At 50.4% G+C, this 23,926-nt stretch overlaps 2 protein-coding genes across 3 annotated transcripts in view; one reads left to right on the top strand and one right to left on the bottom strand.

Annotated features, from left to right (window-relative positions):
• Nucleotides 1-4,844: 4,844 nt before the first annotated feature.
• On the top strand, nt 4,845-16,786 carry GDF7 (growth differentiation factor 7). Its single transcript, XM_085056963.1, has 2 exons — nt 4,845-5,240; nt 7,706-16,786. The coding sequence occupies exons 1-2, from the start codon at nt 4,913-4,915 to the stop codon at nt 8,626-8,628; spliced, it is 1,251 nt and encodes a 416-aa protein (XP_084913089.1). The 5' UTR covers nt 4,845-4,912; the 3' UTR covers nt 8,629-16,786.
• Nucleotides 16,787-19,469: 2,683 nt separating this feature from the next.
• The window catches only part of LDAH (lipid droplet associated hydrolase), a 113,509-nt gene continuing 109,052 nt past the window's right edge, over nt 19,470-23,926 (bottom strand). For both annotated transcript variants that reach the window (XM_085056965.1, XM_085056964.1), the window contains exon 7: nt 19,470-22,630. In XM_085056965.1, the coding sequence (XP_084913091.1) occupies nt 22,439-22,630 (192 nt within the window). In that variant the 3' untranslated portion in view covers nt 19,470-22,438. The remainder of the gene's footprint in view (nt 22,631-23,926) is intronic.

Consider the following 23,926-nt stretch of genomic DNA (forward strand, 5'->3'; position numbering starts at 1 on the left):
TTTTCCCTAAGGGGATATTGGAAAGCCTTTTTCAAGAAGCTTTTTTATTTCCAGAAGGATTGAACTCTCAGCAAAGTGTTTCCATAAGTCTCCTGTCCCCTAGCTAGAGCACAGTGCTCAAACAGAAAGTGATGTGAGACAAGCACAGCTTTAGGCAGCCAGACTGCACTGACGTCAGGTCTCTGGGCCTGAAGCAAAGCAGCCTACAGGGTCCTTGAATCCATCTGATGTTTCATGCATGGAGTTTGTACCTTGATTTGTCTTATCTTCCCTGGTTATCCCTGTGCAGACAATCAGAAAGAATTCAGCTTGGCTTCAGTTTAAGTAAGTTTTGGAAGGAGTTGCTGGAAGATTTGGAAAGAAAACGATGTTGTTGCTTAGCTACTTGCTGAGCTGGCCCTGCCGTCACTTGTGGCCATCTTGCTAGAAGACATTTGTTAAGTGAAGCCACAAGAGGCTTCTTGTGTGGTCACCTCATGGAAACACACTCTTCCAAATAGCCACTGGCATCAATAGTCTGATCTCTCTGAACTTGCTCAACATTTCAAAAGTTGGTGGAGTCCCACTGGCTCAGCTGACAGAAACAGCCACAAATATCACCAGTTTTGAAGCATGGAGGGGTTTGTCACTACAGCTAATTTCTATTCCATCAGAAAGGGCTGATGACAGGGAAGGTGAGGTGGAGGTACAGAGCTGTGGGAATGTGGCTTTGACATGAGGCACATGGTTATTCCTTGAGGATTTCCCTTCTGCCTCAGTTTCTTCCTTTGAGAAGTGGTCTTCCATGCCTGGTGGGGTTCTAGTTAAATCAAATTAATTCCTGTGCTGAAGAGTATCAGTAGGACAGCCCCTCTGCCAGGGTGGGACTTTGCCCATAGCTGCACAAGAGGAAAAGGCCGTGGTGGGGTGATTCACCCTAACGAGAACTCAACCCCTGTGCGTGGAAATGATTCATTGTTCCACATGTAAAGGTCCCCAACTGCCATGGACAATGCAGGAGGACAAGCAGGGCAGTGCTGGGCACAAAAATAGGGAGCAGAGGAAGGGGGACTGCAACAGAGGGGACAAGCCCAAGCGTCAGCCAGGCAGGAATGATTCCTTCCTGATCCTGAAGCAATCGGCATGCAAAAAATGTTCCCAGTAAGAAAACAGGCTTAGTGAGATGACTGTCCCCTTCTTTGCAAAATCCTGACCAGAAGGGTATATTGGTCAAGGAAGGGAGACACTGTAGTGGGACATGGTGCAAGCTGTTTCAGGACTCAGGATTCATCCTGGGCATACAGCCATTGCCTTCATGTTATTTGGAACTGGTTCCTAGGGAAAAATTAGAGGCAAATGGGGCCCTTTATCTTCATCTTAGGTTTTGGAACACTTCTGATTTAATACTCAGTGAACAGGGTATCAGGACAATCTCAAAACTGTGTTTTTCAGCCTGTGATGGAGATACCCAGAGGATGTGTAAGTGTAAGAGCAAAGAGAGATGGAGCAAGTGAGCAGGGCTGGAGCCAGGATCACCACGTTGGTTGAGGGGCCCCATGGGCAGGAGCACACCACTGTGCCCACAGCAGTGGGGAGTGCCCTCAGGAGGAACAAGTCTATTTGCTGGTGAAGCCGAACAGACATAAAATCTCCCTCAGTTTTGTGGGTGTTTTTTTCTGTATAAACTTGCTAATTGAGTTGTAAAATAAAACTGCAGCCTTTCCTCTCCAATTTCTGCTGCTGCAGCAGCGTGCTAATTTGGGTTTGGAAGGGGGCTGGTAGAAGGTGGCTCTTTGCCAGCGTGAAATTATGTGCAAAAGTTTTGCAGTGGGAGAGCAGGGAGCCCATCCTCGGCACAGGGAAGGACTGGGGGCAGGAGCTGCTGTACCGCTGCACAGGGCTCGGGAGGCTTGGGAAGGTCCTGCAGCTGGGCTGGGCTGGGCTGATGGAAATTCAAGAAAGCCCAAAAGGGTTTAAATGAGGCTGCAATGGAGAACAGATGGGAAAGTCAGTGCTTGTGCATCTCGATAGACGCTGTGTGGTTGAGAGGATGAGCTCTGGCATTTCACATCTACCCTCCAGCACGGCTGGGCAGGATTTGCTGCTCGGGGTGGTGTACCTGTGTGTGTCTGTGTGTTCGTGAGCCTTCTGGTGCAGACACGTGTGCCTGGTGCTCCATGACTCTGGGACTGTGTGGGTATGTGTGTGTCTGGGTCTCCACACAGACAGTGAGGACAGGGATCTGGTTCTTGTCACTGAGCAGCATAAGGCTCTTTCATGGGGACAGCTACACATGGGAATGAGGATGGTGTGCTGCAAACTGATGCAGAGGAACCCACTGCTCAGCTCTGCCAGCTCGCACCAGGCAGGGATTTGGCCACACTGGGGGCTCAGGAGAGCAGCGGTCTGTGGGCAAAACAAAAAAAAAAAAGTTGAAGAAAGAAAAAACAGGAGACACACTTGTCTGTTGCATCAATGTAACTTTAATTTTTGAAAGATACACATAAAAAATGCAGTGACTGTTCCAGTCCCAGGGAATTTGGTGAAGCTTGGGGTACCACAAGTGTGGCACGTACATGCACCCCAACATGCAGGAGGATGTACAGATTTGGGGGCCCGAGGCTAGACCCACACTCACCATTTTCTAACCTCTCACTATTTTCCATGAAACTGTGGAATGATTCCAGGCAGGATGCTCCAGAAAAAACTGCAAGAAGCCTAGAGGGTTATGGGTAGACTTGTGTGCCCATTTGACAGTCCTTCCCATCCCATCATCCTTCCATCCTTTTGCTGACCCTTTTGATCCATTCCTTGGGCAGCACTGGGAAGGGAGTGCTGCCCTGTGCTCTGGTGGAAGCATCAGGAGCACAGTGTGAGAACCTGGGGCTGCTCATCGACGTGGGACTGAGCAGAACAGGCATGGACAGTGCTCTTCAGCTTTCCCATCCTTGGGAAGAGATGCCCTGAGCACTCAGCCCTGCTGCCATGTTCTGGTTCTGTGAGGGCTCCTGAGTGGAGTCTCAGCACCTTGGCCAGGGCGGGGTGAGGTCTCAGGGGCTGGAAGGTCTTGTCAGATGGTTTTTAAAAATGACCTTTAGTATCTGATCAGCATCAGGCTGGATTTAAAAAGGGACTGACAAAAGAGTAACAGCTAATGAAGCCTTCCTCTGCCAGCCCTTCCTCTGCCTCCTGCCCCAGCTGGGTTAGGGCTCCCAGGGGTCACTAACTGCTGGGGGTGGTGTGTGCAAGGCCCTGTGTGAACATGCTGAGTGTGCAAATGCCATGCAAGCCATGCCAACTCCACGTAAAGGCTGTGCAAGCCCTGTGCAAAAACTGTGCAGAGTCTGCAAGTGCTGTGCAAGGTGTGCAAATGGCTTCAGGCCTGGCCATGCAGCACTGCATAGGACAGGGATTTCTCAGGATGGGGTTTTCTTGAGATGGTGTCCTGGGAACGGTATCCGTGTCTCCGCACAGTGTGTGTGTACATGCCGAGCAAAGCCGCTGGTTGGCATTAGAAATCCGCTGGCGATACTGTAACAAAACACCTGTAAAATTACAGCAGAAAGAAATCCAAGAGGCTGCAGTGACAAATGCTCGTGAGAAGCGATTGTTTCGGGGGGGAGAAGGGAAAAAAAAGCCGTGTTTGTTTTGGCGAAACACCTACATTCCTTCAAATAAATCATCGCAGCGCTTGTTTTTTTATTTGCGGAGAAATCGCAACAGACATAACCAGGGACTTAAGAGACTTGAAATAACATCCTAGTAAATACCCTACTTTGTTATTTTAATCGAGACCCAAGGAAACATCTGAATTTTACCAAGGAAACCCTCCGTGCGAGGGAAAACATCAGCCCGCAGCCCGGCCGGGGCTTTGTTTTGCTGCGGTGTCAGACTCCCGAGGCGGAATTACCGGGGCCGATGGAGGCTCGGGGCAGCCCGGGGCACTGCGGAGCGGTGCGGGGTAACCCGGGGCCGCCCCACAGCGGGTCGCTCCCGCTCTCCTGGCCACTCCTGGCCCCACCACCGGCATCACCCCCGCGGGCCAGTGTGGGGGGAAAGGGATCCGCCCGAAACATGGGGTGGTGATTGCTCCATTCGAAACAGAGCCGGGGCTGCCCCATCTCCAGTGTGGGACCGGGACTCCCGCCCCAGTGCGGGCTGGCGGGTGATCCCCTCCAATACGGGGTGAAGTTTCCCGGTCCAGTCTCCGGTGGGGGTTCCCAGCTCCGAAATATGACCCCTGCAAAGAGAGGTGGCAGTGTCCCCCAACCTCCCGCCATCCCGAACTGGGGTCGCCTTCCAAAGTCGGACACAACCTCATCCCACCCCACAGTTAGGCTGGGGTGACGCCGTGGCATGGGGCTATGGGACGCAGCTCTGCCTGCCATATGACGGGGGCGGATGCCCCCACCGGGGGGGCCGGAGCCTTGAGGGGTCTCTCACCTGCCGGGGGACGCGGGGCGGGGTCCAGGGGTTATCCGAGGGTCTCCCACCTGCCGGGGAGGGCGGAGTGGGATTCGAGAGGGCTCCGGGGGTCTCCCACCTGCCGGGGCGGGCGGGGCGGTGTCCGGGGGGTAGCCGGGGGTCTCTCACCTGCCGGGGCGGGGTCCGGGGCTTATCCGGGAGTCTCCCACCTGCCGGGGCGGGCAGGGCGGGGTTCGGGGGTTATCCGGGGGTCTCCCACCTGCCGGGGCGGGCGGGGCGGGGTTCGGGGGTTATCCGGTGGTCTCCCACCTGCCGGGGCGGGCGGGGCGGTGCGGGGCGCGGGCGGCGCTCGGGCGGGGAGGGGCGAGCGGCCGGCAGGGGGAGCCCCCGGGCGGCGGGCGGCCGCGGCGGTGGCGGCGGCGGCGGCGGCGGCGGGCGAAGACGATGTTCAAAAGCGGGCGGGGAGCGGCGGCGGCAGCAGCTCCGCGCCGAGCCCCGGGCCGCCGCCATGCGCCTCCGCGCCGCCGCCGCCGCCCTCTGCCTCTGCCTGCTGGGCGCCTGCCGCCTCCGCCGCGGGCTGGAGGCCGCCGCCGTGCGCGGCCCGTCAGCGGCCGCTCCCCAGCGACCCTCGGCAGCCGCGCCTTCCTCCGCCTCCTCCTCCTCCGCCGCCGCCGCCTCCCCCTTCTCCTCCCCGCCGCGGAGGGACGGGGCTCTCCGCAACGGCACGGTGGTGCCGCATCACTACATGGTGGCCCTGTACCAGCGCCTGGCCGCCCGCCGCGCCCCCGGCCGCCGCGCCGACACCGTGACGGGCTTCGCGGAGCGGGCGCGCAGCGGTGAGTGAGTGCGGGACGCGCTTCCCCCGCGCCGCGCCGCGCAGCGCCCGCAGCCGGGCAGGGGAGCGCGGAGCGGCCGCCCCGCCGGGACCCCGCCGTCGGGCGGGAGAGAAGTCGATTGGGAATGGGCTTGGGGATGAGTGTGGGGCTCGGGGATGGAGACGGTGTTGTGCATGAGTGTGGGGATCGGGCTCCTACGTGGATGTGGGGATGGGCACGGGGTTGGGCATCACTCTGAGCGCGAGTTTGGGGACGTGGTGGCACACGGACAGGACACTCGCACGTTGGTCCGAGCCAGTGCCTGGGATGGGATCGTGCTTTGGCTGGGGAATGGGGTTGTGCGCTGGTTTCCGCACGGGGTGGTTGCAGGGGATGGGATGGAGCTTCACGGGATAGGGGCTGCGCATCCCGGTTGTTTAACGGGAATGAAGCCGTGCGTGAATCTGAGCGTGGGAGTTCGGGGCGAGGACAGGGCTGGCAGTGGGGTTGTGCGTGAGCATGTGGTTAGGAGGGCTAGGGAGGGGACAGCAAAAGGTTTGTGTGTGGATCTGAAGGGGTTTGCCGACGGAGATGAGCGTGGCGCTGAGCGGGGGTCGGGGGTGGCGAAGGGGCTTGCCAGAATGCGGTTCGGGACGGGGAGCGAGGTGCAGCCAGCAGGACGGGGCGGGCGGCTCTGGGACCTCCCGACACCTGATGCGGAACCGGGACTGCGGCGCAGTTTAAGAGCAGCTTCTCCGCGCTGCATTCCCGTCCCACCAGAGCCTTTGCAGCCCGCAAAACTCCGTGGAGCACCGCGACGGGCCGGGCCGGGGAAGGGAGGGAGCTCAGCCGAGGTGCCCGGGGGTGCTCGGCCTTGGGCGGTCCGCGGCGCTCCGGAGCTGCTCCCGCCGGCGGCACCGGCTGAACTCGGCGTCAGTCCCCTTCTCCCTCTTCTTCCTCTTTTGCCCTCTTCATACCCGCGGATCTGATAATGATAGTCAAATACGTACACTCGCCTAACGATATACTCTTAACATATACATGTATGTACGTACATTGCGCCCTGCCGGCCAAGTTCGCTCGGCTGGGGGAAAAAAAAATAAATTCCCGATCGAATAAAATTAAAACACAAACTGAATGGCAGCGCCAGCCGCCCCCGAGCCTGTCGCCGGCTGCCCTGGGGAGGGGAGAGCGGCGGCTGGTGGTGTGGTGTCCCCCAAGCCCCATCTCCAAACCCCATCCCCAAACCCCATTCCCACACCCAGAAGGGGCCGTATCCTGCCGGCAGCCTTTGCCGGGAGGAGGTTTACTGAAAGCTGATGGGGAAGCGTCGGGGGAGCGAAGCGGGACCGGGGGGAGGATGCTCCGGTGGGAGGGTGGGCAGTGCTCGGCTTGGGAGAGCTGGGCGAAAATTGCGCACAAGTCCTGGGAAGTTTCAGCGCAAAATGAAACCAGATGAACTCTTCAAAGGGATCTCCTTATCTGCTCTTATCTGCTCCTCATAGGAATTTTAGATCTACTTTTCAAATAGTAATTATAATAATTATAATGAATAATAATAATACTACTATTAATTATAATAATAGCAGCAACGTCAAATGACAGGGAGAAGGCAGTTTCCCCTGCCGCGGGCGGTGCAGGCTGCATCCAGCGGCGCTGCCGGCGGCAGTGGGCGGTGCGGGGCGGGGGTGTCGGGCAGGGCTCTGCCGGCAGCGGGTCGGGGCGCTCCGGGCACAGCAGAGATGTTTGCAGCATGCCCAGGTCAGGTTTCTCGTTAACGAGGGAGAAAACAAAAAGCAGCCCTCCCAGAACTCAGTTCATCCCTTCTTCCCAGCTCCACCTCCTTTGGTGTTTCTTTTTCTATTCACATTGAGTATATTTATTCAGTGCCAGAACCTGCACAAATCTGTGTCAGGTCTTTGGATCCACCGAAAGTAGTGACAAACTGAGGCTGGGCTCACTTTCAGCCTCTGGGGGTGCCTCTTTCAGACCTGTGTGCCTTTGCCTATCTGCGAGGGGGAAATGGGATTTTTAACAGCATGTGTGTGTGTGTGACACTTGGGGCAGAAGAAATCGGTGATAACCTGCTGGCTGGGGATGGCAATGTGCTGCACAAGTTCAGGTGTGGCTTCCGTGCCAGAACAGAATAGTGGTGCATCTGGGGTCACTGGAACACCTGGGAGGAGGCAGTCTCCTCAGGATGTGGATGAGTGCTGATGAGAAGGCACTTGTTTGAATTGATTTCTCCCTCCCTCTGTACCTTCTCCTCCTGGTGTGTTTTTGGTGCCCCCAGCCAGAGTGATGCTCCTGGATGCAGGACACACCGACCGTGTCCTTCTGGGATGCTCAGGGAGCCGTGCTGCACAGTGAGGTTTCGCCCATTAGCTCTGTGTGCCTTGCACCTCCCTAATGAGAGCTTGGATTTCGCTTGCTGATGTTTTCAATTTTTTTCCTTTTTTTTTTCCCTTCTGTGTTATCTCTTCCAGATGCCTCCCCATCTGCCTCCGAGCAGCGATACCTCTTTGACATCTCCAGCCTGCCTGAGGCAGAGGAGGTGACGGGGGCAGAGCTGCGGATTCTGCGCTCCCTCCCCGAAAACCGGAGCTTGGCCCTGTCCCCCGAAGGCACCTTCCACCACCTCCTCCTTGCCACCTGCCCGAGCCGGGATGGCGAGGAGCCCCGGCTGCTGGACTCCAGGGCTGCAGACATTTTGGACACGGGCTCCTCCAGATGGGAGGTGTTTGATGTCTGGGAAGCCTTGCGGGATCAGAGGGATAGTTCTCTCTCGGGAAAGCTGCTGTGCTTCCTGCTGAGGATCGTCTCGGATCAGTCGGGGCAGCTCCTGCCGCCCCGGCAGCTGGGGTTCGGCAAACCCCGGCCACAGCCCCATGAGCGAGCCCTGCTCGTGGTCTTCTCCCGCACCCAGAGGAAGGAGAACCTCTTCAAGGAGATCCGGGACAAGATCAAGGCCCTGGGCAGCCCCCCCTTCCTGGAGCCCCCCGATCCCGGCCAGGAGGCGTATGCCAAGCGGAGGAAGAGGAGAACCACCATTGCCGCCCGGTCTGGGGGCAGAGGCCACGGGAAGAAGGCGAAGACCCGCTGCAGCAGGAAGCCCCTTCACGTGAACTTCAAGGAGCTGGGCTGGGACGACTGGATAATCGCTCCCCTGGATTATGAGGCTTATCACTGCGAGGGGGTCTGTGACTTCCCGCTGCGCTCCCACCTGGAGCCCACCAACCATGCCATTATCCAGACCCTGATGAACTCCATGGACCCGGAGTCCACCCCCCCGAGCTGCTGCGTGCCCTCCAAGCTCAGCCCCATCAGCATCCTCTATATAGACTCTGGGAACAATGTGGTTTACAAACAGTACGAGGACATGGTCGTGGAGACGTGTGGCTGCAGGTAGCAATTTCTGCAGCTCTCCCTACCCCTCCTGGCCATGCTCAGCAGCCCTGCCCATTTTATATATATAAATATAAATATATATATATAAAATATATATATATACACATACACATTTTGGTGTGTGCCTTTCCAAAAGCCAAGCCCAGAGCAGGTGTCCCCTGTCTTCCCTGGGCCACCCTGGCCATGACACCAAGAGGGATGGGGGATGCCCCTCTGAGACTGAGGCTGCCACCATCTCTGTGCCTTGCCTGTTCCCCCCTGGAAAGGAGGGGCACACAGCCTGGCAGAGCCCAAGGGAATGTCTCCTCCACCTCTGAGCTCTGCCTGATACACTTGGTTTGCCAAAGTGGACCTGAGAACTTCTTTCTCAAAGGTTTTGGAAAATGTCCAGCCAAAATTGTCTCATTGGGAATGATGACCTGAGGGTGGCGGGGATGTGGAGTGGTGGCTGTGGCAGAGGCATCAGGTCAGCATCACCCTCTGGCTGTGGCAGTGGGGTGAAGGTGAGGAAAGAATGCTCTTTTCTTTGAGTTAAAGGAGTTCTTCTGGCTGCCTTTAAATCACTGTCCTGGGTTTCCTGGTGGAAAAATGAGGGATCTCTGGGGGAAGGCAGGGAGTGGAGAACCCATGGCTGGAGTGGGTTGTAATCACTTGGTCCAGGCCTGTTTGCAATGGGGAGAGGTTTGTGAGTGTTCTGGCAGAGACAGGAAATAAGGAGAACTGGAAGCTGAAAGAGTCAGGTCTGAAGCAGAGTTTGTGCTCTCAAAAAGATGGGAATGGCCCTGGGAGGTGGAGATGCCCCAACTCCATGTGGTCTGAAGCACTGGCCCTGTTGTCTGTGTCCTTCAGGAGGAACAGGTTGGTGGGTCCCCTCCTTTTCCTGCACAAAATTCCATTTCCAAGGCGTACTGGGAACCCATAATCAGGCCCACAAGTCACACAGCCATCCTGAGTCTGGAGAGAAACAAAGCTCCTGAGTTCCCGAGGGAAGAGCCATTTCACTCGGGTTCTTGTCTTTCCATATAATCTCTGTAAAAGCATAAGCTCCACCCTATCTTCCTTTGGCATCAATTTCCCAGGGAGCTGTGTCCCTTCCTGGAGTGCTGGCTGCTCCCTGCTCCATGAAGGGAGCTAGATCCTCCAGGAACAGGCCTTTTCCATGCAGGGGGCTGAGTGCTACCCTCAGGGACTGCTACACAAAGTGGGGTGCTTTGTGGTATGCTGAAAGGGCTGCAGGGTTTTAGTAACTCAGGAGCTGAGTATAAATTACATCTTTAAACCAGAGAAGCCCTTCATCCCTGCCAGGGTGTGCTTTGGATGCTGGGAAGCATTTCTGCTGCACCTCAGTGGCTTTTGGTACCAAACTTTGGCTTCTTGGCTGGGTTGGCTTGGACCAGAGATGTATTTGCACAGATTTTGTGTTTCATGGTTTGTTTTTTTTCTTGTGGGCAGGGTGTTGGTTTGTAAACATCAGTGCTTATTAGTGATGGTAGTTTGCTTTTGGAAGAGATAATCCCTGCTAGAAAATGTGGGATTTTCCTACATGAATCCAGTTATGCTCCATGGCAGGGATGTTCTGCTGGGAGGGCTGAGCCTGGCCAGGGCAGAGAGGGGGTTGCCTCAAAGAGCTTTACTGAGATCCAAATGACTTCAAAGGTCAGAAAAGCCTTGGTGAGGTCCAACAGCCCCTTCAGGAAAACAGTGCATTGGTAGGAAGTAAATCTTGCCCATTGAAAACAGTGACAGATCCACTGGGATAACACCCCCAGTCTCCCTCCATCCTCACCCACGGAGCCTGCTCTGCATCCTCAGGCTGTGGCTGGTGCCAGGGCAGGGGAGGGAGTGTGGTACCCAAAAGTCTCATGTAACCTCTTGACACCTGCAGAGCTCCTCTGGCTTTACACCCATGTATCCAACAGGAAAACCCTTCTCTCTCCTTCAGCACAAATGTAAATGTATATTAATGATGTACCTGTCCCCAGGGGGATGCTCGGAGATGGAGGTCAGTGGGGGAGAGGAAGGATCAGGTCAATGCCATGGGTTTTCTCCCTGTCAGCATTTGGGGAGGCCAAGGTTCCTGTGTGGGTGAGGAGGGGTCAGCACAAGGGTTTGTGGATTTCCTCTGCCCTTTGCTTTAGCACAGCTGGTTGGGGAAGGAGGTTGGCACAGCAGTGCTGGAGCTGCCAGATTCCACATCAGTTATAAAGTTACTAAGCTTTCAAAATACCTAATTTTTCAGTTGCCTTTGGTTGTTTGATAGTTTTTCTCACTGCTGAGACAATTTTAAAAAATGTTTTTGTTTCTTTTACCCCCTCCCCTTCCTCCAAATATTTGTGGTGAAGGTTCATGGGCAGTTCAAATCTAGGCAAGATATATGTAGCTGCTGGCAGACCCTGCTGGCTGGTGGCTCTTGTGAGCCTCAGCCAAAAAGGTGTCCTGAGACCTGCTCCTGTGGGATTGTGTCCAAGGGGGTGTTAATGCCAGTGACTCCCAGTTCTTGTGGCTTTTGTTCAGCCACAGTTGCAGGGAACAGGCAGATGTCACCCTCCTCAGGTCTGGAGGTGGCTGATGGAGAGCAGGGTGACAGGTTGGGTCTTGCAATGCTTCACCCCAGCCCGGGCTCTGGGGCAATGCCTGCTGCTGGGGTTCTTGTCCTGAGCCCCACAATGGCTTTGCTGGTCCTGGGAACAAAAGCTGTGGCTCAGCTGCAGCAGTTCCATAGCCAGGATCACTGTGATAAACGAGGAGGGGAGGATTTGGGAAGAGTGCAGAGGCTGCTGCTGGCAGTGATGCTGTCCATGGTTTCACCCATGCAGGAAGCAGACCTGGCTCTCTTGGCTGCAGGGATCCCTGAGCAGGGATGTTTGGTGGGGGAGCAAACTTCACCCCCCTGAGGGGAGCCCAGGAGTGGTGGGGTCTGTGCCAGGTGCCACCTGTTCCTTTCCTGAGCAAACAGGAAGGGAGGACAATGGGAGGGCAAAGGATGGAGTTGGACCCTCTTTCTGCTTCCCTAAGGAGTCAGGGGATGCAGCTCCCTGCCCAGGGCTGCTCCAGAGAGATGTGTATGAGCAGGGCAAGGCTGGAGGAGAGTGGAGCTGGGGGTTTTGGTGGGTAACTGTGCTGCTCCCCCCAGGGCTGCAGGGCTTGGCTGTCACTTTGCTCATTGCTCCCAGAGCAGTATTTCCAGAGAAAAAGCCACTACTGCCCCCTTTATGAATCCCTGTGTGAGGACTGCAAGGGCTGCCTCTCCATCCCCAGGCAGAGTTGGAGATTGCACCCAAAGAGTGGGATTAGTCTTGGGCAACAACCACCAGAGCCATTGCAAATGTGTAGAGGTTTAGATTAAATATTGGGGGAAAAAAGTCATAGAGTTGTGAAGTAATGGAACAGGCTGCCCAGGGAGCCACCATCCCTGGAAGTGTTCAAAAACCATGTGGATATGGCACTTGAGAAGATAGTTAATGGTGAATGTGGTAGTGGTGTGGGGTTGGTGGTAGGACTTGATGGTCTTTTCCAACCTTAATGATGACATGATTCTAAATGGAAGTGGTGGGGGTGAAAGCCTTTCCTGAGCAGGGAGGTTCCTTCAGCTGAGCTGTTGCAGCCCTGCCACGTGTGGGAGCAGCACAGGGATGTGTCTGTGAGGGCATGGAGCAGTGAATCCTGCCTTTGGTGCCACTGGCTGCAGGATGGTGGGAGCCCAGCCCTGCCCCCATCCCTGGAGCTGGTCCTCCTCAGAACATCAGCCTCTAATGCCAAAGGGAAGGTCCAGAGAAATGTATTTCTGATCCGTTGCTTCTTGCCTGAGCTGATTTTTGAGCACATGTAAACTTTATAAATATGAGACTAGAGGTTGAACATGGACAAATATTAATTCAGTGGATTAAGAGTGATTTTAATGGATAATTATAGGTTCTCAATCTGCAGTATTTATACAACCTTTCCAGTTTAAAAAAAAAAAAAAAACAAACAGTTTCCATGCAGTGCATATTCTCCTAGAGGATTTGTTTGACCTTGAGCACCATTTTTATCTGCAGGATATAATTACAGTGAAACTAGAAATATTAAGCATTAGAAAAGGACTATGTATCCATGCTTAACTGGGGGAATGTAATTGCACAGGAGTAGGGAAACTTGCAGAGCAATCTCATTTGACTTGGAAGCACTGGGGCTGGGATTTGGAGAAGCCTGTCCAGTTGGACAGGACTGGTGTGTGTGCCTTGTCTGGTGGCTCCTTGAGCTTGTACTCAAGCCACTGCCTGCAGGAACAGTCAGAAGCAAAATTAATTTATGCCCAGCTTAATCCTGGTGACCAGGGGTGCTTCTGGCCTAAAATTACTTCCCAGGAATCGCAGATTTTTTTTTTTAAGTATTGCTTTTTAATTACCTTAAAATAGGGCATTTGTCTAACCATGTGCCCCCTGCCCCCCTTTTTTTTTTTTTTTTACCAATGATAGGAGAAAAATGATAGGAGAAAAATTAGTATCCTCTGGCAGAGAGAAAGGTTCATATGGAAAAGGGCTTGATGTAGCTTCATCCTGGCACAGCTGCACTGAACCCAGTGGCCTCAGTTCTGGTCAGCACTGGCAGATGGAGCCACATCCTCTTTGCCTGCTGGCTGATGGTTGGCATATCCATAAGGAAAAGGCTGCAAAGGCACCAGTTCTGATTCAAAGGAAGCCCCAAGCCTTGAGCCTTCTGCTCCAGTTTGAGTACCAGTGATTCCTGTGTGTGTTTGCACCCCGTGGGGTTTAATTCAGTCCTTGGTTGCGCAGCTCTCGCTGGGCAGCACTGCAGGGATTTATCTATCACACTCCCCTTGCAAAACAAGCAGCTCCTTTTGCAGTTCTAAGCCCTTGTCCCACACACCCAAAAGTGGTATTTAGGGTGAGTCACCTGTGCTGGCCCCACAGAACAGCAGACACACACACACTGGTGTTGGCAGCACTGCCTCTCGCAGGGAAGGGACAAGGGAGGCTGGGGCATCCCTCAGGAGCCCTGGGAACGTGGGTCCCAGAGGCTACAAATGGAGCAGAGCTCCTTGGAGCGCTGGAGAGATGCCATGGCTTTGCTCTCCAGCCTTAACAGGAGTTTGGCTATGAGCTTCTGCTTGTCGCGATTGCATCAATATCAGTGTTTGCAGGTTCATCAAAACCCACAGGACCCATTTTGATGTGGCAGATACATCATAAATACCACCCCAGCTCATACTGGTGTTGGACTAGAACTGGTGGGAAATGTCATGGTTTCTTGCTGAGCGTGTAGTGAGTTCTGAAATCCAAGTGCCTTCTCTTTTATCTGTGCTGGGTCAGCAGGGCCATGAGCCAGGGAGAAAAAACCTCTGTGGGGCAATGGGAATGAGAGCCTGGGTATTGCCCAGAGGCTGTCACTGACGTGGGGCTGTGTGCCACTGTGCTTGAAAGGTGATCAGGACAAAGGGCTAGCACATGGACCTTGGCTGGGCAGCTCCATCAAATCACCTGCTGTGTCTCCTGTCCTGGGTGCAGCTGGAGTTGTGGTGTTTTTCTCTCTTCACATCATGCTCTGGGGAGGTGAATGGGTGGGAAAACCTGTGTGGGAAAAAGCAAGATCTTTGAGAGAAGTGGGATTCTTTTTTTAAGTCCTTATGACCAGCAGATCATGTGTGTCCCAATGGCCTCAGAGCAGCTCCCTTGGCATCAGGGATCCCTTTATGGGGGTCAGAATGGAGATCTGGATGGCAGGAGCTGAGTGTAGTGGTGTCCCTTCTGGGAGAGTGTGTCCTCCATGAAAACACAGTGAGGAAGGGAGCTGGGGAGTACCTGTTCTGTGGGTGGAATGTTGCTGATGGTCAGGAGCCTGTGACTTTGTGTGGAAGGGGGAGAGCTTTTCTGTCTTTTCTATCTTTGAGTTAATGGCTGGTAAAAATGTGAGATGTTCCACCAAGCTGGTGTGTGTGACACCTTCCATTTTGTCATTAGCTGGTTTATGTCTTCCAAGGTAAAGCCAGCTGCATTCAGTCCTTTAAAGCCCCTTGTTCCTAGTACAGTGTTGTGAAGTACATAAAGGGACAAAGATGTCTCTGAAAATCACTTATACCATATCAGCCAGTGATCTGAACCTTCAGAAAATGACAAAAATTTGAAAGTCGTTCTGGTGTAACTCACTGACCAAGGAGCCCACCCTACATCTTAAGGATGTTTTGTATCCTTGCACCTCAAGACACCAACAGCCCAATGGCTGCTTTTCCCTTTCACTGGCAGCAGTACCCAAAGAACTCCTGAATTTTCCATGTTGGAGAGCAGCCTGATGTACCTGGTGGTGGGAAGGAGCCCTGGCAGGCTGATGGATGAACTGTGTTTGACTGGCTGAATGGATGGACAAGGATGGGAAGCTTGGGCAGCAGAGCATTTTTATGGAGCTTATATAGAAAAATCTTAAACCAAAGCTTGATCCATTTCCATCCATTCCATGGAAGAAACCAAAACTCCACACAGTTTCAATGATTTTTCAGTAGATTTTGCTCTCCATTTTTCTGTCATCACCACTTAATAGTTCAGTCATGCATTTTGTGAGCTCATTTTCCTGCTTTGATACTTGTGCTCATGCTTTGGGTTTTCAGGATGGGGAGTGTGGAGACTTGCTGTGGTGTTTGATGGGGGAGGAGGGTGAGGAAGGGACAGCTCAGCAGCAGGAGGATGTGGTGCAGTCTGTGCCCTCAAGCAGGGGACAGAGAGGGGACAGGTCTGGCAGAGTTGAAGCTGGTGGGAGGAGGGGACCTGCTCAGGATGGGTCACACTCAAGTGCTTTTCCAATGGAAGGTTGGAGTGTTTGGGTCTCCTCTCCCCTTCTTTTTGCCACGATGTCAAGCTGTGCTGGTGCCACCCTGGTCTCCTTCCTCAGAGGAATGAGACCCAGAGGCTGGGCCAAGCCTGGCCTCCCTGGGAGCTGTGGCATTGGCCTTGATCCCAGTTTCTGGGGCCATGGTAGCATTCCCTGTGGTGTTTCATTAATTTCCTCCATTCTGCCTTGGTAAAGACAGGGGAGGAGAGCAGTAGGGAATAAACGGGAGGGAAAGTGTGGGGCTGCTTTTTTTCCAAGCTGGTCATCCCAGGGAGCTGTGTGCCAGGAACTGCTGAGCACCAAGAGGCTCACAGGAGCTGCAACAGCAGCAACAGGGTGAAATAGCATCCACAGGCCAGGAAAAGGGATGGTCACACATGGAGGGAGCCAGGCTTCCGTCCTTGAAGGTGCCAGAGTTAACTGTGTGTGTAGGAAGTAATCAGCTGGGGATAAGGCATTTTGTAGCAGCAGCTCATCCCCTCCTAGCCCAGGGAGCGATGCTCATCCTGGTTACATCCATCCCACCTGCTGTGAGTGACTCACCTTGTAAAGAAGGGTCTGAGCTCCTGAGGCACTGAATGTCCAGAGCTCACACACACTTCAGTCAAAGGCACGTTTGTGCAGCACCTTTGCAAGTGGAGCTGCCACAGCCAGAGGGGTCAGGGGCTGTGCCCACCTGGAGTCACCAGCTCTGTCTCACACTGCAGCTCCCACTGGAAAAGCTGGTGGAGACACTGCTCACAGGAAATGAACACTTGTGTGCAGCACAGACCTGCTCTGCTCCTGGTGCTCCCTGTCTCACGTGAAGCAGGGAGCAGTGCTGATCCCATTTGCTCAGTCCCTGTGTATCCCATCACTGTGTGCTCTGTTTGCAGAGTCGACAGTTTATGGAGTTCCTTTGACAAAACAAGCCTCTCTGCTGGTCAGTCATGGTTTTATTTATATGTTCTTTTCTTTGATTAGAAAGGAAAATATCAAAAAATGAAAAAGTTTCCAATAGCTGTATCTGTAGTAGTTACAATTTTTGAAGCAATACTCGTATCCCTGTGTGTGCCTCTGAACTATCCGTGTATTTGTTCAGCTTTTTCAGGTCTGGAAGTGTGAAATATCTCTAAAGATAGCTCTGTACGTGATGGTGTAAATGCATTGTTTGTATGTATCTAAAGTTTAAATAGATTGTACATATGGGATTGTAAATGAACTGTAAACAGCAATCTATATTTTCTTGAATATATTATATAGCAGTATATATTTGTTAAATAAATATTCTTGTATACTCTTCAATAACCTTTTTAATATTTTGTACAGATAAGTTTATTAAATATTTTATTGATAAATAGACTGCTGCAAGATTTTCTTTTGATGACTTGTGCCCTTGTCCTGAAACCAGATGTCAGAGCAGCCTTTGTAAGCCACCTTTATTCCCTGGGGTACCTAAGGTGTCAAACCAAAAATGAAATACCCATTCATTTTAAACTGCCTTCCTGGGCAGCCGCAGGTATTTTCCAATAAATAAAGTCACAGAAGAGTGAGTGTTTGTGATGGATTTATCATCAAAATGTGCATCCCTTTTCTTCCCTGTGTTTCTGGATAGTATTCACCTGCTGTGATGAGTAGCTACCCAGCTCCAGCCAGCCAAACAGGATTCTCTCCATTGTCTCCATCAGCCTGGACAAGAGAAAGCTCCATGGTGACCTCACTGTGGCAGATAGTGATAGGGCAAGGGGGAATGATTTTATACTGAAAGAGGGGAGATTTAGATTGGATATCAGGAGGAAATTCTTTCCTGTCAGGGTGATGAGGCACTGCACAGGTTGCCCAGGGAAGTTGTGGATGCCCTGTCCCTGGAAGTGTTCAGGGACAGATTGGACGGAGAGTGAGGTGCTTTAGCATGTGCTCCTGCAGTGGACATCACCCAAGTGCTTTGGAGACAGAGTGAAGATAAGGATTATGACTCTCTCTGCTACATCCGTTAGAACACAGTACTGCGGACATGCAGGTGGGGAGTAAGGTACATTTGGAGGCATGGAAGAAGTCCTCAAGGCAATCAGTATGTTTTAGACAGAGGAAACTCAGCTTTCAAGACCCAGAAGAAACATGGAGAACTGAAAAGAGAGGTTTCCCTGAAAGACTTACAAATTCATTCTTAAAATTCTGGTATTTTCTAGGCTGTCCCTTCCTCTTAAGCACACCCACAAACACATGGCTCAGCTGGAGTGAGGCATGGTAATTTGCATTCCAGTGGTTATTCACAAGCATCCCACCATGTCTTCACTGAAACCAATGAGAGTGGTGGGTTTTGTGTTCAATGGACACAGGTTTTTACCTCAGAGCACTTCAGACTACACATGTGATTGACAACATAAAGTCGTCAGCTTATAATTGAAGAGAAATCAAAAGCACAGCAAGGACAGAGGAGATGTCCAAGGTCACACATGAATACAATGGAAGAAAATGCAGAGCATTGGTAAAGCAGGACATGGTTTGAATTGGGGCTGCATCACTCTGGATGCTTAAAATTCTGTGGGTTTATTTTGTGGGTGAAAATACAGGTTTCTTCCTATAAGCACCGGTGAGGTGCAGTACCCCCTGCACAATGAGAGCATGATGTTAGCCCTTCAAAACATTAATATGCTGCAAATGTTATTCAGTTTGGAACAGCTGAATCCTTATCAAATTTTAAGGGTGCCTGTTAGGGAAGAGGAGATGAGTCTTGGCATTGGGAAAGCCTGTTTTTCCTAATTCTAAGTCATCTCATCTCATGGATTTCTCTCAATGTATGAAGCACAGTATTTCAGAGTCTGGGGGCTTTGAGGTGAGTTTATTGATGTTCACAAAGGGGGGAGCAGGAGGCATCCCCCACTTCCTCCTTCAGTGTGAATTGCTTCAAACAGGATGGCAAAAGATCTCCTTTGAGTGTCTGACTGGCAAACCCTGCAGTCAGGTACAGTCAGTCAGATGCTTTAAAAAAACGCCCGGTATTTTATTAGCTGCTGCAAACTACTTTCCACAACATAACTATTTTCCTGCAAGCACACTGCTGCAACAGGCAAAACCGAGGCTGTTGACTATCAGCTCAAGCACTCTGGAAGAGTTTTTAATTAAATCCCTCCCTGCCTGTCCCATCTGAGCATGAATGTTAGCCTGTTCCATAACTTCTGCGTGATGCTACTGAGAGCAGCGATCGCTCCTGGCAGCTGCCTGTGCTGTTGCTGCTAGATCTGCTGCTTGTGCTCAACCCCCATCAGCTGTTCCAGAAATATATGCTGTTTTAATAGTTCCTGGTCACTCACAAATGCTCTCTGGATTCTTATTTTGTAAACGTGCCAGGAAAGAGAACATTTGCCTGCAACTGAAGAGCCTCAGAAACTTATTGTAGTTGGGAGTCTGAGCATGACCTGTGACACAGAGTAAAACAAGTCTCTTGGGTCTAGTGAGTTTATCTAAACCCAGTAATAGTTTGAGTGACTTTAAAATGATAACATTGAACATCTTGTTTAAAGTCTTTGCTGGCAATTAGCTAGACCAAAGAAAGGGATGGGGAGTGGATGCACATATAAACCCATTTTCTGTAAAATAAATACATAGATGACCTCAGCTGCAGAGAAGAGATTATCTACTGTGGCTCATATATGCAATCTGTCTCCGTGAGTCAAGAATCTGATGTTTAGCTTGGAGTCCAACTCCAAATTCTTCACCATAAACACTGGGCAAGCACTCATCCAGCTTCCTGAAGGGACAAACCTCACTGATCCACGCACTCTATAGCTCATTCAGAGCAGCAAACACGGAGCTGGAGGCAGCAAGGGGAAACACTGATTGATTATTTTGGAGGGGCTCTGGATAAAAATGCTTAAGCGAGTCAGGTGCCTACCACCCACAGATTTTCTGTGCACTTGGCAGATGTCTGCATCACATGTGAAATTTGGGGTTTGGCAAGTATTTTTGTAAATTTTGTATGCATGAAGTAATAAAGGAGGTGAACTAGGACTAAACAAGTTACCAAAACAAAGAATCAAGTTACATTTTACCATAAATTTCTTTATTTTTGTTATCAGAGTTGTGTACTTTTAATAAAAGGTATTGATCTAGCAAAACACTTGCACATGAGTCAAAGTCACTGAACTAGCAGGGTTACTTGTGTGGTGAGAATCAAGCACAGATGTGAATGACAGTGAGTAGGTGCTACAGCATACAGTCAATATATTTGTGATAAGTTTTCCAAGAATCCTTAAATAGTCTAAAATAAGCAAGACCACACTGTGTTTTCATGTAAATTGGCACATTTGGACCACAAGCATTTTTGACACTCTGCCCGGGGTGACAGTGAACACCACAGACTTCCGAGGAGCTGCACTCTCACTGTGTGGGATCTGCTCCTCCTAGGAAACAGAGCTGTGGAAACTAGCCTGTGTGTTTTAGCAATGAATAGAGTAGCAAATTTTCAGATCTTAGCCTTACAGTAACAGCTTCTAGGAGGAAGGTAGCAATTCAATCAGTATGGTTTTGATAACACTAGAGAAAATTCTTTTAAGAAAATTGTAAGGCATTCTTCTGCAGGAGATCTGGTCATCACTGACCAAACCTAATCTCAGTTTAGGTCTAAATGCAGTTAGGATTTAGTATAATGGATTACCATTTGTATAAAAGGCATACACAAGTCAAGTACAAGTATTGCTAAATTAATTCTTCATACAAAGTATACGTATAATGCACTGTAAACAACTGCTTCTCATAGGTGCTTCAGTTTCCAGGCTGTAGTAGTTGCTTGTCATCTTTGGTTAATGCAAGATTTCATCTGGTCTCAGGAGATCCACTACAACAGCTGAACTTCCACAAACTGAGTTTTCGTCGATTCCCTGATTCCACATACTTTGCAGAACACACATTTTGTTCAACCAGATCGGTGTGCAAACCAAAACAACCAAGTGAACTGTAGTTTTTCTGCTGCTGGCATACAAACAGGTGCACATGTACATATATGTGTATGTTAATGTATCTCCACGTATGTGCACATCCTCCCCGGCTCTGCCCCAGGGATCACCTCAGCCAACAGATGCAGGGAGCATCTGCCACAAGGCCATCCAACTGGGATGATGCCAACATCTGGGGGCTGTTCAAGCACACACAGACACATACAGCTATGGATTTCTAAAGTGAGCACAAGGATTGTTTTGTGCATGACTGAAAATGAACCTGTAGAAAGAAGGAGAGTCCTGTGACTCTCCAATGAGCAGAATCAGTTGCATGGGCATAGTTCCCTCACTTTGAACATGTCTGGCTCCTCCCCATGCTGCTGAAACCATGATCTCAACATTTCTGCCCCCACTCATCAGTATCATTTCATTAAGTGGCAGTGTAATCAGAAAATCAACTGGCTAGTCTCAAAAGCTAGTTTCTGATACAAGTAAGGTCACTTAAATCCAATGTCAGTCTGCAGATTCAAAAACTAGTCCAAAATATTCAGGAACTGAACTCTTTTACAAGTTGCTCCAAATATTAGTGGAAGGTTCAAGGGGGGATTAGAGAGCAGTGGAAGGGGTGTGTATAATCATGAAAGAAAACCAAGCAATTAACTGATCTTTCTGCATCACAGAGAACATTCTCCAATACCATTCTCACCCAGATCAAAACTGGTAATAAATCATGTAAGTTAGATACTCAGTGCATCATCTAAATTCATCTGTTTGCAAGGGCAGGACCTCCCCTGACTATACTCTGTAGAGTTTTGCTTATTTATAAATGTCTCTATGAACTCCACAGGGAGACTATTTCACAGGTTCATGGCTAGAAAGCTTTTCCTGATTACACTTGGCTCTGTTCCCCTTACTTGCAATATTTTCATTTCTAGCTATTGCCTGTAACTTCTTTTGTTATCACAACTGGTAGGATGCTTTCTTCTATTTCTTTTCCATCTGTAAAGGAGAGGGTTGAACAAATGTGAGGAACAGTGAACTTGTCAGCACCATGCAAGGGTCTGGTTCTCAACAGTAACGTTTCATGCCATGTCATGGGTGCAACTGTGGCACAGTAACAGATGTTTTCTGATTGTGAACTTACCTAATTTGTGGCTTGGCAGAAAATTTCATACTTCAGTCCTTAGAGCAAAGAACTGAAATTCAGACATGCATCAAAAGTGGTTTATTTCTTTAAAGTTGCTGAGCAAGCACTGTTCTCATGGACTGCATTAGGAGAGCTAGGCCACCTAGAAGTTGTTATACATGGATTCTGCAATACATTTTAACCTTTAAATACTGGCAACTTTTGACCAGTGTACTTTCCCTTCTCTACAGTCAATTGAAAAATGAAACACTTGGCCATGTTCCAGACAAGAGATCCTTATGTATTCCCTTGCTGAGCAGCCACAGATACCTTACGGCATTTTTAATACCCTGTGGAGTCCTGGCAGTGCCCCAAACCCCTGGCGAGACTTGGAGTAACTGCACACCTGATCTACACATCTTCCCTGAACTCATCCTGAACTCAGCCTGACCACCAACCAAACCCCCTCTGACCTGGAGGCGACAACATCAGGGTTGTCCAGAGCCCTTGGGCTGTGCTGGCTGCCATCACCTGGCTTTCATGGATGGATGAGACATGAGGAGAGGGTCAGGCCTTTCACAGTGTACCAGGATCCACGGCCAGATCCACTCCCATCCCGACACTTCTCCAACAGGTGAGTGAGGTGGAAGCAGCTCAGGTTCAGTTGTATCAGCATTGTCTAGAGTGCCAGCAGACAATCAATATTCCACCCTTTTCCAAGTCTTACAGAGTCCTGAAGACTCAGGATGAAACTACATAAGCACTGAGTCAATAAAACTATACTTTGGGCCAGCCAGTCTCTCTTTAACTTTCTCCAAAACATCTCAATAGAAAACAAGCCATAATCTATAATAAACAGAAAAAAAATAAAGACAGACTCTGTCACAAAAAAATTACACGTTCACAAAATAATTACATCATTTTCTTGTTAATCACTGAATTAGTGTTTATAATTTGGTCAGATCATCCTGTAGCCAGTCTGTGATCATGGCAGCCATCTCCTTGCTGGCATCGAGCACGAAGGCGTGGCGGAGCCCTTTCTCACAGAGCCGAATGTCCCCGTCCGGAAAATCCATTTTGATCTCGTCGTAGTAGTGCTGTGGACACCAGCTGTCTCCAGTCCCGTAGTAAAAAATCAGCTAGAAAGCAAAGTATATGAAATAATCAGTGTGGAAAGTTACTGATGGAGCAACCAATACAATTATTTGGAAATAATCGATGCTTCATGTCCCAAGATGCACTGTGAGGAATAGCAGATTGGTGCTTCTTGGTTGTTTCCAGGTCTGCAGTTGTGCTGAAGACAATTAAATGCTCTGCAACTCAGTTTCCTCATCTGTAGAACTGTGAAACACAATACAGGCTTAACCCTGAAAGCAGAGATCTGCTGATGAAAGCCTGGCTGACTTAAGAAATTTCTTATGGCTCAAAACATCGAATTGTCCATGGAGTCCACCCCCAAGCAGCTAAGCTGCTGTGTTTTCCACAGCTGTAAGCTGTTAATTTTGTGTTAGCTTTCCACCTGTTTATAAAAAGCAATGACCAGGGACATCTTCACCCATATCAGGTTGCTCAAAGCCCCATCCAACCTGGCCTTAAATGTTTTCAGGGATGGGGCATCCAAAGCTTCTCTAGGCAACCTGTGCCAGCATCTCACCACTCTCACTGTAAAAACACTTCCTCCTTACACCTAGTCCGAATGTACCCTCTTTCAGTTTAAAACCATTGTCCCTTGTCCTGTTGCAATAGGCCTTGCTAAAAGTTTTGCTCTATTTTTCTCATAGGCCCCCTTTAGGTTCTGGAAGGTGTCTAAGGTCTCCCTGGGGCTCCCTGGCTGAACAGCCCCAACTCTCTACCTTATCCTTGTGAAGTGCTACCTGTGTGGAGCACAGGCACCTCCCAGAGATCACAAACACTTTTATTCTGGGTTGTAACATGGAACTATAATCTGCAAAAGTCCATTTTGTTTTGATCTCACCCAAATAACCTTGGCTGTTGACATACACTAAGCAAGTGCTACCTGCCCTAGATACCACCTAAACACAGAAGTCATAAATTCCAGGCAAATATCATATTCAGGGAAGTGTTTTTTCTCTCTGCAAGAAACAGTGAATGTCACGTTTCCCCAAGTCATTACTTCTCCCAATTTTCATCTTGACTTTGCACGCCATAGCTATGCTTTTCAATTTCTATAAAGTATATGAGGGGAAAGTAGTTGTCTGGGAGAGAGTAAAAACCTATGGATTTCAGACTACACAAGAACAAGATTAATGAGAAGCACTCTTCATATGAAAATGTTTGAATGCAGGTACCAGAAGGATGCTGATTGCTCAACATATCACACACACAGCTTGGCCCAATTCCATTATTCACATTTGTTTCATATTTCATTTCTGTACATCAGTGAATAATTGAGCAATGCTAGCAATAAATTAGGG

This window comes from Lichenostomus cassidix, chromosome 3, assembly GCF_008360975.1.
Source record: "Lichenostomus cassidix isolate B80296 chromosome 3, HeHo_3.0, whole genome shotgun sequence".
Taxonomy (NCBI): domain Eukaryota; kingdom Metazoa; phylum Chordata; class Aves; order Passeriformes; family Meliphagidae; genus Lichenostomus; species Lichenostomus cassidix.

Bases quoted from the DNA above. Each gene is read 5' to 3' on its own strand.
- GDF7 (XM_085056963.1), top strand. From the start codon at position 4,913: ATGCGCCTCCGCGCCGCCGCCGCCGCCCTCTGCCTCTGCCTGCTGGGC. The intron at 5,241-7,705 runs GTGAGTGAGTGC...TATCTCTTCCAG, and splicing joins CGCGGAGCGGGCGCGCAGCG to ATGCCTCCCCATCTGCCTCC.